Genomic DNA, 16287 nt, shown 5'->3' on the forward strand with positions numbered 1-16287 from the left:
CAGGAAGGGCAGCCGGCCGTATAAAACTATGGTGTGAGGCGGGGTGTGCAAAAAAGCTAGCAATAAGTAAGGGCTGTTGATGGGGACGTTAAACCTTGTGCAGACTCCTTCGAAAATGATTTTTTGAGTACAAGAGTGTTGATGCTGATTCATTTGTCGGATGGAGGCAATAAGCCTTGTGCAGGCTTCTTCTAGTCGGGAGTAGGCTATGTGTCGGTACCGGGATATCTAGTTATAAAACCCGCTACAACAAATTTATCACGTATACTGCGATTTAAAATCCTAGTCAGGAAGGGCAGCTGGTCGTAAAACTATAGTGTGAGGCGGGGTGTGCAAGAAAGCTAGCATTAAGTAAGGGCTGTTGATAGGAGGCGTTAAACCATGTGCAGACTCCTTCACCAGGAGAAGCCTACATGCCGGTACCGTGCTGGTTCTTTCGATAGGAGTAGGCACTGTGTGTGTTTTAACCTCTCCGTACAATCATGATAGTTCACGTTAGGAACTTGCATAGGCTAAATGCTACACATTCCGTGGCAGAGCCGGGAATCGAACTCGGACCTCCGAGGGTAGCAGCTAACTACTGCACTACAGAGGAGTACTATTTCAGAATATTTTACAACCTTAATTAGTACTGTGTTTTAAGAGCTTATATGCTACTCGGCTAAGAAGACGTTCGCGAGTTACAAATCGCTGATCAGCACACCGTGTCTTCGTTCAAGGTTGAGCCGGAAGATACGTGTACAATTTCAGCTAACACATGCATTCCACAGAACTCGCTCAGAATGACTGTGCCGATACTTCTAGGACTGTGGAACAAACCTATAGCCTACAGTATGCATGCCTCTCACCCAGTAGTCTCGGGTTCGATTCTCTTGGGAATAAAAATGTGTTTAAATCACATGAATGTGTTGAGTTGTCCTTCCTGATGCAAAACTAGCAGTATCTAACCTCATAGTTTTACGACCGGTTGCCCTTCCTGACAACTCGGATTAAGAATCTGTTTTACAACGTCTAACACGGGGAATCGGGGATTTACAGCTAGATGCAATTCTTAGATTTTAAATCACGAACTATTGTTTTACGGCCGGATGCCCTTCCCGACGCAAAACTAAGATTTTAAATCGCAAGAATTTGTTTTAAGACTAGTCGCCCTCCCTGATGCAAAACTAGTAGTATCTAAGCTCTTGGTTGCCCTTCCTGACAACTCGGATTAAGAATCTGTCGAGAATCGGGGATTTACAGCTAGCTTAGATTTTAAATCACGAACTAACAAGAGCACGTGGAATTTACCGCCACCGGGGCAGCACTGTTCTCTCTGGATTAAAAGCTTTGTTTCCAAACAAGAGCACGTAGAATTTACCGCCGCCGGGGTAGCACTGTTCTCTCTGGATTAAAAGCTTTGTTTCCAAACAAGAGCACGTGGAATTTGCCGTCACCGGAGCAGCACGGTGATTAAAGATGGTGGATGACAGCTCTGTCAGAAAAGCACATGGGTTTGTAAAGCATTTAGAATTCGTCGCCACCACATAGAGTGTAGCACGGTGATTAAAGATGGCGGATGACAGCTGTCAAAAAAGCACATGGCTTTGTAAAGCACGTGGAATTTACCGTCACCACATAGAGGGCAGCACGGTGATTAAAGATGGCGGATGACAGCTGTCAAAAAAAAGCACATGGCTTTGTTTCCAAACAAGAGCACATGGAATTTGCCGTCACCACATAGAGGGCAGCACGGTGATTAAAGATGGCGGATGACAGCTGTCAAAAAAAGCACATGGCTTTGTTTCCAAACAAGAGCACATGGAATTTGCCGTCACCACATAGAGGGCAGCACGGTGATTAAAGATGGCGGATGACAGCTGTCAAAAAAAAGCACATGGCTTTGTTTCCAAACAAGAGCACGTGGAATTTGCCGTCACCACATAGAGGGCAGCACGGTGATTAAAGATGGTGGATGACAGCTGTCAAAAAAGCACATGGGTTTGTAAAGCACGTGGAATTTGCCGTCACCGGGGCAGCACGGTGATTAAAGATGGTGGATGACAGCTGTCAAAAAAGCACATGGCTTTGTTTCCAAACAAGAGCACGTGGAATTTACCGTCACCACATAGAGGGCAGCACTCTTCTCTCTGGATTAAAGATGGCGGATGACAGCTGTCAGAAAAGCATATAGGTTTGTAAAGCACGTGGAATTTGCCGTCACCACATAGAGTGCAGCACTGTTCTCTCTGGATTAAAGATGGCGGATGACAGCTAACGAAATTACCCGCATGATAGCAGCACAGTGCTCTATTGATTAAAGATGGCGGATGACAGCTGTCAAAAAAGCACGTGGCTTTGTTTCCCAACAAGAGCACATAGAATTTTTCAAATTGCCGCCACCACATAGAGTGCAGCACTGTGCTCTGTTGATTAAAGATGGTAGATGACAGCTGTCAAAAAAAGCACGTGAGTTTGTTTCCAAACAAGAGCACGTGGAATTTGCCGCCACCACATAGAGGGCAGCACGGTGCTCAAAGATGGCTGCTATCACGTGGAATTGTCTGCCACCACATAGAGGGCGGCACTGAGGTTTGCGATGCAAGATGGCGGATGACGTACCACATTTCAAAGGTAAGTAGCTAAAGAGGGCAGCACTATACTCAAAGATGGCGGATGACAACTGCACGACAGCTGTCAAAAAAGCACGTGAGTTTGTTTTCAAACAAGAGCACGTGGAATTTTTCAATTTGCCGCCACCACATTTCAAAGGTATCTAGCTAAAGATGGCAGCACAGTGCTCTCTTGATTAAAGATGGCTGCTGTCATGTGGAATCGCTAAAGAGGGTAGCACTGTGCTCTGTTGATTAAAGATGGCAGATGACAGCTGTCAAAAAAGCACGTGAGTTTGTTTTCAAACAAGAGCACGTGGAATTTTTCAATTTGCCGCCACCACATAGAGGGCAGCACTGTTCTCTCTGGATTAAAGATGGCTGCTTGTCGAAAAGCATTTTTCAAATTATCCGCCACCACATTTCAAAGGTAAGTAGCTAAAGAGGGCAGCACTGTGCTCAAAGATGGCGGATGACAGCTGCACGTGGCTTTGTTTATCTCACGCTAGTAAGGTTAAGTTGGCAGCACTAAGGTTTAGGCCTGCCAAGATGGCAGCACTCCCGATGATAGGTGAAGAATTTAACATCTAAAGAGGGCAGCACAGTGCTCAAAGATGGCGGATGACAGCTGTCAAAAAGCACGGCAGCACGGTGCTCTTTTGATTAAAGATGGTAGATGACAGCTGAAGAGCGAGTAGAATTTGTTTCCAAATAAGAGCACGTAGAATTTGCCGCCACCACATAGAGTGCAGCACTGTTCTCCCTAGATTAAAGATGGCGGATGACAGAAAAGCGCATAGGTTTGTAAAGCACGTAGAATTTGCCGCCACCACATAGAGTGCAGCACTGTTCTCTCTGGATTAAAGATGGCGGATGACAGCTGTCAGAAAAGCACATGGGTTTGTAAAGCACGTGGAATTTGCCGCCACCACATAGAGTGCAGCACTGTTCTCTCTGGATTAAAGATGGCGGATGACAGCTAACGAAATTGCCCGCATGATAGCAGCACAGTGCTCTATTGATTAAAGATGGCGGATGACAGCTGTCAAAAAAAAGCACGTGGCTTTGTTTCCCAACAAGAGCACATAGAATTTTTCAAATTGCCGCCACCACATTTCAAAGGTATCTAGCTAAAGAGTACAGCACTGTGCTCTGTTGATTAAAGATGGTGGATGGTAGCTGTCAAAAAAGCACGTGAGTTTGTTTCCAAACAAGAGCACGAGGAATTTGCCGCCACCACATAGAGGGCAGCACGGTGCTCAAAGATGGCTGCTGTCACGTGGAATTGTCTGCTACCACAGGTATCTAGCTAAAGAGGGCAGCACTGAGGTTTGCGATGCAATATGGCTGCTGTCAAAAAGCATTTTTCAAATTATCCGCCACCACATTTCAAAGGTAAGTAGCTAAAGAGGGCAGCACTGTGCTCAAAGATGGCGGATGACGGCTGCACGTGGCTTTGTTTACCTCGCGCTAGTTAGGTTAAGTTGGTAGCACTAAGGTTTAGACCCGTCAAGATGGCAGCACTGCCGATGACAGGTGACGAAAGAGGGCAGCACGGTGCTCAAAGATGGCGGATGGCAGCTGTCAAAAAGCATGTGGCTGTCCAAAAGCACGTGGCTTTGTTTACCTCTCGCTAGTTAGGTTAAGTTGGTACCACTAAGGTTTATTCCCGTCAAGATGGCAGTACTGAGGTTTGCGATGCGGTGTTGTCTGTCAAAAAGCATGTGGCTTTGTTTACAAATCTGTCAAAAGCACGTGGCTGTCAAAAAACACGTGGCTTTGTTTACCTCTCGCTAGTTAGGTTAAGTTGGTACCACTAAGGTTTATTCCCGTCAAGATGGCAGTACTGAGGTTTGCGATGCGTTGTTGTCTGTCAAAAAGCACGTGGCTGTCAAAAAACACGTGGGTTTGTTTACCTCATGCTAGTTAGGTTAAGTTGGCACTAGTGAGGTTTAGGCCCGTCAAGATGGCAGTACTGAGGTTAGCGATGCGTTGTTGTCGATGACAGCTGTCAAAAAGCACGTGGCTTTGTTTACAAATTCAAATCTCCCGCCAAAATTCAAATTTCCCGCCAAAATTCAAATTTCCCGCGGGAGGAGGAGGCCTCTCCCGAGAGCCGGAGGAGGAGGAGGCGCCAGAACCATCCAATTATACTACTAATAGAAATAAAATAATCAAAGTGCAAAATATTATTATGAAAACTTGAGTAACATAAACCAGTATACCTGTACATACAGAGGACGAAGTTGAGCAGAAAATGGGAGCTGATAAGAGTTAAATATAGTCTGTGTATTCCAGTAAACTCTACAGTCTGACTCGTTGGCTGAATGGTCAGCGTACTGGCCTTCGGTTCAGAGGGCCCCGGGTTCGATTCCCGGCCGGGTCGGGGATTTTAACCTTCATTAGTTAATTCCAATGGCCCGGGGGCTGGGTGTCTGTGCTGTCCCCAATATCCCTGCATCTCACACACCACACATAACACAATAACACGCAGTTCCCTACACGTGGCAGATACCGCCCACCCTCATCGGAGGGTCTGCTTTACAAGGGCTGCACTCGGCTAGAAATAGCCACACGAAATTATTTTTATAGTAACTTCCACAACATAGCATGGTGTATTTTGCTATGTGTAGGTCTGATTTGACCTTGTAATATTTTAGTGGATGTTTATCACAGTTTCAGCTATTAATTTTTGTGCTGAAAAGACACAAGTAGAAATTTACGATGCTTGCGTATGGCAGAAGTGTCACTGTGTTATAACCGACATTTATCCATATTTTTTTAAGGATGGGACGTTAGATTGAGTGCATTTCTCATAAAATTTGTTCAGACGTAATGAGGAACATGTTTGCAGTATAGCAGTGAAATTTAGAGGAATTTTAAGTGTGTTAATTTGTGAGATTGTATGTCCACAGACGTAGGATCAGTTGAGTATGCAAATTGGAAAGTTCTGGTCAACTTCTAATTTGCACATGTCAGTAATTCCAATATTTACTTATTTCTTTATTTATTTATTTGGCGTGTGGCTACATCACTAAAACAAATAATATTTACAAATATTATCTCATACTAATAACAATAATTGATTTCATAACGCTAATAAGTTGAAGACAGGGGAGAGTTCGATTTTAATCTATCTCAGCAGTATAACTAAGATATTTAGCATCTGAGGTTGCCTCAAGACACTTTCCGTGAAGCTAGTTAATCATAAACTTCATATCAAATGTTCGGCCTTCACAAAAGGTCTCATTATTTTATCCAACAATAGGCAGGAACGAATTCAGTCCCTGGAAAACTTCGTGCAATTGCATCTAAAACGAATCTAAAACCCTTATAAGAAAACCCAATACATGGGAGGATCTACTCGATAATTACACAAACAAAATCTGGTAACTCATTTTCGCAAAATTACTCAGGTAAATAATTTCAAATACTTGGGGAAATCATCCAACAATCTGCATTAAATCATGAGGAAAACAGAGAGAGATTTCTATATTACAAGTAGGCCATAGAACCACATGGAAAAGTACGACAAAATATCAGTATCAAGCAACGCTATATTAAAGCATTATAACACCGTAATTAAGCCTCAAACATTACACACGTCAGAAACCTTGATCAGTCGAGAAAGATCATTATCTAAAATGATCGAAAAACAAGATAGGAAAGTCCTCAGGGAAACCATGGCCCAGTATGCATAGGAGTGTGGATGAATAGGAGGTCTCCGGAATTATATCAACATATTGAGGAAATATCAGATACAATCTTTGGAAAAGGTGATTGAAGTTTGATTGCCATATTCAAAGAATAGATGATGAAAGACTCACTAAAAAATTTAATAATGCCTCCTCGCTTAAAGTCAGAATAACTGGATAATCGAAATTGAAAAGGACCTTCAAGAAATTAGCATACCAGATGAAATTATATGGGACACGGCTAGCTTTAGAACGTTGGTGAACAAACATCATTTTGCTGACAACACAAGATGAGTACACAGTTACACAGAAGGAAGAACAGATGATAAAGAACAAAGAGGGAAGAAACTCTGGCAAGAGAAGAAAGCACAACCATCTGCAAAATAAGTACAATCGCGCTCCTTAGTGGGGCAAAACATTTTGAAATAATAATAATAATAAGTAATGGAATGAGTAATAGTTACCATCCATGTGGTATGCTTTTTTGTGAAGTGTCAGTCTGCGATACATTTGTCACGAGGTGATAGCTCGGGGTTCGGTGTATTGAGGTTTGGGGTCTATGTTGAAGTCAGTGTCATATGCGTCTGGACTATTGTATTTCCAAGTGAAGTGAGAAACTTCGTAACTGTCCATAACTGTCAGTGGTAGATAAGTTCTATTTGTCCATGTAGTTATGAAACCATGCGACTCAGTTTGTGAGACATGCTCCTAGTAGATTCTCCAGAGGTAATGGTGTAGATAATGCCGAGGTTTCTTTGTAAAAATGCTCGAGGGAAAAATCAGGACAGAGTGTTTTGAAATATGGTAAGGTCCGTGGTTTGAACACGGAACAGGTTCGTACATTCAGAGGGATTCTTTGTTCATCCAATTACTCCATTAGTACCAGTGAAATGCATATCAAATTCTACAGATCCCATTAGACTTGAAATAATTCGTGATGGCAATAATGTTGACCGATATATTGTGATAATACAAGGATTTGGACGAAGATTTGTGCTGTAGTAAAAGGCCATCCGTGGCGAGATCGGTTTGCTCACTTGTGTAAGCCAGTGGAGAGCGGCAGGTATAAACCTGTTTGACGAGATAACAGGTGTTCACATTTATATGAGGCGGAACCTCTTAGGAAATAGAGGCCCGTGTTACAACATTATTGATGTTACAATAAATGGGGAGTAATTCGAATTTCAATTCTACTGCATAGGCAAATGACAAGAGTGGATTCTCAGTAACATTCCCGAACACTTGACTGTGTATTCTAGTTTCGATGTATCCAAAACACAGTCATAGTTCGTATTGTCACTGAGCGTTTAAATAATTACTTTGGTGTCAGAAGGTTGTCCTTAGATATTAAGATTTCCATTTCTTGATATATTCATAGTGCAGCTAGGTGTTAAGGACTGCCGATGGCGTGTCCTTCAGTGGAAAGCAGGATGGTGGTTGAAGTGCATGGAAGGGATTCTTGGAATTGCTCGCCCATGCTAGGATCGTGAAATTACGTAGCTAGCCAACTGCTCCTAGATGACAGGTTTGTTTGACACAATGAGTCAGTACCACTTAGTATTCCATAGGGTGTAGTAGCACCCTGCCATTAGTCCATGGGATACCCATGATTTTTGCCATGTTGCTTATAAAGGAGTTGTAATATTTTGTGTGTTTATATTTTAGCAGGACTATAAGTGGATGCAGTTGAACTCCGTGACCTAAAATATGTAAGGGTTACACATGAGTCGAGTTTATTTTGGGGTTTGACTGAAGGTTATAACTAAATGTTAACAGAATTTCTTTTCACAGGTTTTCATGAATTTATTCCAATCGCTGACTTCAACCTGATATTTCGGTTCATGAAACATCATTCAGTCAATACAAATAACGCTATTTTATGTTGTATAATTTTACGCTATTATTCACTGGCACTTGAAGTCCACTTGTTTTGGAGGGTCACTGTGGTCATCACGCACATTCAATTAACTTCAACGATAGGTCATTTTGGTCCTCAACCTTAAACATTAATATAGTGGGTGACCATGATAGCTCAGTGATGTACATTTCGACGTTTCTCAGATTCCATTGAGGGTCCAGGTATCTCGTCCTATGCTGATGGACAGTCAGTGGATGGCCTAAATTAAAAAGGTATCGAAAACACTTCCTCATATTTAGACGATCGAGAAATCGGATGCATAACGCACAGTTGTTTATGGAGCTGAGCAGATTGAATGTCATGTTGTTTTCTAGTTAACCATAACCTAGTTTTCTGTGAATAGCCCTTCAGACTTTTTTGTGGTGGATATTAACTTCAACTCGAAATCGTCCAGCCGCAGCGTTATATTAATATCACTGACCGCAGAACACTGTTTATGGCCATATTTGTTAACAAACCCGCCATCATTCTTCATTGTATTTTATTGAATAAAATAGTTAGATTATGTAGGCTTTTAATTTATGTAGGCCTTCCTTGATACCCCAATAGTCATGTCTGGAAGTGACGAAGAGCCATTAACACCCCCTGAGATACAAGAGTTAACAATTCATGCTGAAGACCTGGAACAGGCAAACACCAGTTTGACATGACGAAAAGGGTTCATTACTCACTATGTCTCTTCAACACTTGCAACGTTGAGATATAAGAGATATTTAGTAACTTCCTTGTGGCCCCGTTAGAGAAAAGAGAGAGGCCAATTAACTGCCCCCAGGTAAACTAAAATAGAGAAAAGTATACTGCAGCTGTCAACATACGAGTCCCTACTTAAAGACGCCCCTCGAGAATTACGTGACATTCATGAATAGCTATGGGCACTGAAGTAGAACTTTCAATTTGCATTCAGAACCGGCTAACAGACACAATATTATCGTACAAGTGCCGAGGGAGCATGTACAGTTTTGAGCTACTGGTCTACTCGTAATTAAAAGAAAACACGACATGTAGGAAACGGGAGCACAGATATGCTCAGGTTTCAGCAACAATTTCTTCAATTGCGTCGTATTATGACTTGATTCGGCACTTGCTAATTCCCTTGAATTGTTTATCGATAAGTCTGAATACTTCTTTCATGCGCTTCTAGTCTTTTACCAGTTTTCTTTGTCATCGGATCCTTCCGTGTTCATCCGAATTAATTCCAGGACGGCTCCCAAACGATTGTTGATGAGCACACTTCTACTTTGGTCCGAAAACATAAAAAGAATCGTCCATGGTTGAGAACAAGCGGTTGTATATATCTGTGGTTGATGAGGAGATAATTCATGAAATGACCTTTGCTCTTTTCGTACACGGACCTAGCATTATGTTACCTGAAGATTTTCTCTCAGAGAAAATGGTACAAAAGGATGGACCGCTCCCCGATGTATGTTATGAGGTCGCAGAAAAGGTGCTGTTCTAGCTGAAGAGCTTACTACTTCTCTGCTGTGTGCGATCGCATGCGCCTTGCTACATCTCCGGAAATGGAGGTCTTGTGGAACTCCGGAAACTTGTGTAGTAGTTAATGGGACGTTAAGCAAAATAACATTGTTATTAAATCACGTGCGGCTTAATCACGACGTGACGTGACACTCGTGCGCCGTATCGCCCGTGTGAACCGACAGCGTGGTGCTGCGTGCGAACGATTTGCCAAGAAACACGGTGGAGTGCGGCATCTCACCAGTGTGGTTTACATATGCGTGGTTAACTTAAATGATTATCTTAACATTTTATCGCAAAACAGAGCACTCGTGTGTGTTCTGATCTGAAATGTTGAAGGGACCTTCTTGGCTGTATATTTGTCACAAACATAACACCAGTATAGCTTCTGGCCTGTGTGAGTCCGCATGTGAACTGGTAGGTCGGTTTTCTGGATGAGGGATTTGCAACAGATATTGCGGCAGTGCGCCTTACACCCGTGTGAGTCCGCATACGACGTGCTAGGTGGGATCTCCTGCTGAATACCCTGATTCAAACATTGCATCAGATTGGCTTCTTGCCTGTGCCAGTCAGCATATGAACTACTAGGCTGACTTTGATGCTGAAGAATATGCCACAGATATTGCAGCAATATGGCTTCTCGCCTAAGTGTGTCCGCATGTGATCTCCTAACTAGCGTTTCTGGATGAATGATTTGCCGAACACATTGCAGCAGTGTAGTATATCGCCTGTGAGGGTACGCATGTGACCTGCATAGATGGACTTTCTGGCTGAAGAAATTCCCACAGACGTTGCAGGAGTATGGCCTCTCAACTGTGTTGTGTCCGTCTGTGACTTGCTTGGACGGATTTACTGCTGAATTACTTGCCACAGACATTGCAGCATTATTGCTTCTCATCTATGTGTGTCCGCACGTGAATAGCATGGACGGATTTACTGCCGAAAAACTTGCCACAGACATGGCAAGAGTTAGGCTTTCGTCCGTGTGAGAACGCATGTGAATAGCATGGTTGTATTCCCTGCTAAAGGATTCGCCACAGAAAGTCTCGTCTGTATGGGTCCACATATGATGAGATAGAATGTCTTTCCGGCTGAATGATTTGCCACAGATTTTGCATCAGGATGACTTCCTTTCTGAGTGTGTCCACATAAGAACAGTGAGTGTGCTGTTCAGGATGAATGATTTGCCACAAACATTGCAGCTGTTTGGCTTCACGCCTGTATTGTTCCGCATATGATCGGTCAGACTGCCCTTCTTTAAGTATGATTTGCCACAGATAATGTAGCTCTAAGGCTTTTCGCTTGTATGGGTACGCATATGATCGCTCAGACTGCCTTTCTTCATGAATGATTTGCCACAGACATTGCAACTGTATGACTTAACACCTCCATGGGTCCGCATATGATCGGTTAGTTTAGCTTCTCATTATGAATGATTTGGCACAGACATTGCAGCTGTATTACTTCTCGCCTGTATGGGTCCACATATGACCGATTAGAATGCTTTTCTACAGACATTGCAGTTCTATGGCTTCTCGCCTGTATGGGTCCGCATATGATCGGTTAGACTGCCTTTCTTTCTGAATGATTTGCCACAGACATTGCAACTGAAATGCTTCTCGCCTGTATGGGTCCCCATATGATTAGTCAGAGTGCCTTTCCTTATGAATGATTTGCCACAAACTATGCACCTGTAAGGCTTCTCGCCTGTATGGGTCCACATATGATCGGTTAGACTGCCATTCTTTACGAATGCTTTGCCACAAACATTGCAAATGAATGGCTTCGCGCCTGTATGGCTGCACATATGATCGGTATGACTGCCTTTCTTTACGAATGATTTGTTACAGACATTGCACCTGTATGGCTTCTCGCCTGTATGAGTCCGCATATGATCGGTTAGTTTGCCTCTCTTTATGTATGATTTGCCACAGACTCGGCAGGTGTATGACTTCTCACCTGTATGGGTCCACATATGTTCGGTAGACTGCCTTTCTTCCCGATTATTTGCCACAGACATTCCACCTGTACGGCTTCTCGCCTGTATGGGTCCGCGTATGTTCGGTAAGACTGCCTTTCTTCCCAAATGATTTGCCACAGAGATTGCAACTGAAATGTTTTCGCCTGTATGGGCCCGTATATGACACGTTAGAATACCTTTCAGTATGAATGATTTGCCACAAACCATGCACTTGTAAGGCTTCACGCCTGTATGGGTCCACATATGATCGGTTAAACTGCTATTCTTTACGAATGCTTTGCCACAAACATTGCAAATGAATGGCTTCGCGCCTGTATGGCTGCACATATGATCGGTATGACTGCCTTTCTTTACGAATGATTTGCTACAGACATTGCACCCATGTGGCTTCACGCCTGTATGAGTCCGCATATGATCGGTTAGTTTGCCTCTCTTTATGTATGATTTGCCACAGACACGGCAGGTGTATGGCTTCTCACCTGTATGGGGCCACATATGTTCGGTAGACTGTCTTTCTTCCCGTTTATTTGCCACAGACATTCCACCTGTACGGCTTCTCGCCTGTATGGGTCCGCGTATGTTCGGTAAGACTGCCTTTCTTTCCAAATGATTTGCCACAGAGATTGCAACTGAAATGCTTCTCGCCTGTATGGGCCCGTAAATCACACGTTAGAATACCTTTCAGTATGAATGATTTGCTACAGACATTGCAGCTGTATGGCTTTTCGCCTGTATGAGTCCGCATATGATCGGTTAGTTTGCCTCTATTTATGAATGATTTGCCACAGACATTGCAGCTGTAAGGCCTCCCGCCTGTATGAGTCCGCATATGATCGGTTAGTTTGCCTCTCTTTACGAATGATTTGCCACAGACACGGCAGCTGTATGGGTGCACATATGTTCTGTAAGACTGCCTTTCTTCCCGACTGATTTGCCACAGACATTGCACCAGTATGGTTTCTCGCCTGTATGGGCCCGTATATGACTGGTTAGATAGCCTTTCAGAATGAAGGATTTGCCACAGACGCCGCAACTGTATGGCCTCTCAATTGTATGGGTCCGCTTATGACCGGTTAGATTGCCTTTCTGAATGAACGACTTGCCACAGACGCCGCAACTGTATGGCCTCTCACCTGTATGGGTCCGCATATGATCCGTTAGTTTACCTTTCATTATGAAAGATTTGCCACAGACACCGCAACTGTATGGCTTCTCATCTGTATGGGTCCGCATATGTGTGGTTAGATTACTTTTCTGTATGAATGATTTGTTACAGACATTGCAACTGTATGGCTTCACGCCTGTATGAGTCCGCATATGTTTGGTTAGATTGCCTTTCTGTATGAATGATTTGTTACAGACATTGCAGCTGTAAGGCTTCTCGCCTGTATGGGTCCGCATATGATCGGTTAGATTGCCATTCTGTATGAAGGATTTGCCACAGACACCGCAACTGTATGGCTTCTCGCCTGTATGGGTCCGCATATGATCCGTCAGTTTGCCTTTCTTTATGAATGATTTGCCACAGACACCGCAACTGTATGGCCTATCACCTGTATGGGTCCGCAAATGTTTCGTTAGATTGCCTTTCTGTATGAATGATTTGCTACAGACATTGCAGCGGTTTGGCTTCTCGCCTGTGTGAGACCGCATAACGTCCGGCCTTTTCCTGACATTTTTATGAGATACTGAGCATTCGTTTATAATCGCACCTGTATGCAATCGCGAGTCCTCTGTCAGCATTTTCCTCTTTGTAAAGCATTTATCAGATAATACGCACACTTGAAGCGGGTGGATCCTGAGGTGTTCCGACAGGCTGCTTCGGCTACATAACACCTTTCCGCAGTAATCGCAATTGAAGGGTCGATCTTCCTTGTGTCTCTTCAGATGTCGCAAGAGGTCCAACTTCCCAGCCAGGATGTCACTGCACACACTACACCTAAAACTAGCTGATCCGCCTTCCAGAGGTTGATGATCTCTATAGCTCACCTCGGGTCTCAATCTACAGTGACAAATTAAAACCATGTGACCAATAGTTCAACAGCCAACTCCACTACAACTCTCACACAGGGGATTTGCTACTGGACATTCCAATCACTGATATCCAGTGCAGAAAGCTCGTTACTGAGAGTAACCAATATCTGAGGTTGAAATTCAAAACCTCTCACTTGTAACGAGAATGTGTTGCGTCTTTTCTTAATCACGATATCACGCGCAAGAAACTTGTCACGGTTTAGAAATGTACGAGTTAATAGACCTCATTTGAAGAAAGCATGAGAAGTGATCCAGCCTAAAAGTGTAAATACTCATACAAGCTCTTTAATCCAGCACATATTATTCTACCGAAATCCGTAGTCTGTTCTCCTACATAAAGAACGGCATATGCTTTGGAGTTTTGATCTTGTTGAACCACTCTGCGCTTTGTCGCAGGCAAGTAATAATTTTTGTAAAGGACCTTGTTCTTGAGGTTGTTTGAGAGAATGTCTGTGTTGTAGATATTAATAAAGTTGAGAACGTTTGCCGACATTCAGCAAGATCTGTTGAAACATGGCTAATCTTTTATGAATGTTATTTTGTCACACAAATATACATATTGTATTTGTACATTGTAATCATATCACTATAGCATTTTATTATGTCACTGTGTCGCTTTTCCGAAATATGTATCTTTGATGTGCAATCAAACATAGCCAACCTATATATAGGACGGTAGGTTTATACAAGGACGTTCATAATTTCTACCATGTACTACATCACTCTATGTCTTAATTGCTGTATTTAACACGGAAACCATTAATACTGATGAAATCCTGGCAAAGCTGAAATATAACAAGTATACGACGGCTCTCTCCCTAGCATTGATACTGTGTTTTCTCCTCAAGACACTGCTGTTATAGACATTATCAAGGCAACACAGAATATGGCTTTGGTGGTAGCGTTTTATTACAATGTTCTAATATCCTGATTTTGAATCCAAACGCAACCTATCATGCCCTTGAATATTCTTACAAGTATTACTTTAACAATACGGATATAAGGAGCATGAAAATCAAGGCTTGAGCCAAAATTCGAGATGACAAGACGTTGAATTGCACTGTAGTGGATATTGCTGCTATGTAAAGGAAGGAATGTTATTCTATTTATTTCAAAAGATCACGGGCAACGTGATTATTTTTAGTGGATTGATAACATAGTTGGATAGCATCCAATTCTGAGCCTGTCTCCCCACCACTGAGTAGTTCTAAATATTCTACGGAAGAACGGTTATAGGTGAGATCCGCTTACAACTGCCACATGGGAAATTCGATCACGCAGGCTAAAATATATCGTAACATGAACAGGTACTTTCCAATTCATGCTGTATGAAATGAATTCACATGGCCCAGTCGAATGCATGACTGGCTCACAAGCCAAGTAATGGGAGGCTCGACCATGTATTGTTACTGCACTCTTTGGAGAAAATAAGTGGACAAATGAAAGGGGGACATTGATTCCAGATATGACAGACTAAACCTCTTGATCATCAAACAAGATATTGATGTTGACACCACTAGACAACAGGGGGCAGAAAATACGACACTGGATTGTATGTCATGCGTTCTGTGGCATATCACGCCAAGCAAAGGTGCAAACGTCTGTAACCCTTCTTCTTTACGTGAATACGTGATCCTTGTGACAAGTAATTTATCAGGTTCACAATTAGTTTTCAGTAAAATAATGTTTCATTTTGCATTGATAAATATTCCACACGAACCAGCTATATTGCTGTAACTCGTGGCGCGTCCCAGGTGACGGAAACGGGTTCCCCGCTGGCCTGCCGATGAACTTGAGCAAAATATAAAAGCTCTCGCGTACCAAACATGTACAAAGTCTTTAATGGCAACTTTGGCGGAGATGGAGACGTTCAGTAGGGACCAGGTGGCGGAAGAGGTACACTAAATTTCTGGAAGTTAATGCAGAAAAGAGGGTAGCGTTTCTTCTCTAGAGGAGTGGCTGCAAAATGCATCTGTTCTCCATGTCCGGAGCTGCGTTACTCCCTTCTCTCATGAGCTCTAAAATGCTCAAGACAAGCTGGCCGTAAAATAACACCGTTATATCATTACAGAAATATTTCTCATGGTATAGGAGCCAAGGTTAGTGCAGCCCCTGGAAGGGACGCGCATTGGCAGGGCCCAGTCAGCATGAAAAGTATGCTAGGGTTACCGTCGCACGGGCTGTGACGGCTAACCATGCTAGTACACCCATTTTGTATCCCATCATTGAATTATGCCTGGATGAAGTAGCGAATAAGACTCTGCACTTGAGAGAAGGCTTGTAGGCATTTGAGAGGTGCGGAAAAAAAGATTGAATGGAGAAAAGTCATGCGAAAAGAGGTGTGGTTACTAACTGGTGTACAACAGAAACCGAAGGACAGTTCATGGTGTTGACATTGTCATATCAGCTAAATTTGACGGTTCAGTCTCCGAGGTGTAATAGTTTGACAATCGCTTGATGTAACTCGTCCGCACTGGGGAAAGGAAATTCCAATTTTTCACAGCAACGCTCCACAAACTGACGTGCTCATGGAAACCAAAGATGCGTTCTGGGCACTGCCTGACAAGAAGACCGCTGACTATCTTACCAGTGCCG

General features: G+C 43.1%; 1 protein-coding gene across 1 annotated transcript; it reads right to left on the bottom strand.

The window, feature by feature from the left end:
- Nucleotides 1-12510: 12510 nt before the first annotated feature.
- Nucleotides 12511-13322, bottom strand: LOC137503335 (gastrula zinc finger protein XlCGF57.1-like). The gene has a single exon (XM_068230891.1). It carries the CDS (start codon nt 13309-13311, stop codon nt 12511-12513), a length of 801 nt encoding a protein of 266 aa, XP_068086992.1. The 5' UTR covers nt 13312-13322.
- Nucleotides 13323-16287: the final 2965 nt, after the last annotated feature.

Source organism: Anabrus simplex, chromosome X (genome assembly GCF_040414725.1).
Source record: "Anabrus simplex isolate iqAnaSimp1 chromosome X, ASM4041472v1, whole genome shotgun sequence".
Classification (NCBI taxonomy): Eukaryota; Metazoa; Arthropoda; class Insecta; order Orthoptera; family Tettigoniidae; genus Anabrus; species Anabrus simplex.

What these genes read in the sequence shown, in the direction of transcription:
- LOC137503335 (XM_068230891.1), bottom strand. Translation starts at nt 13,311, where the DNA reads ATGCGGTCTCACACAGGCGAGAAGCCAAACCGCTGCAATGTCTGTAGC.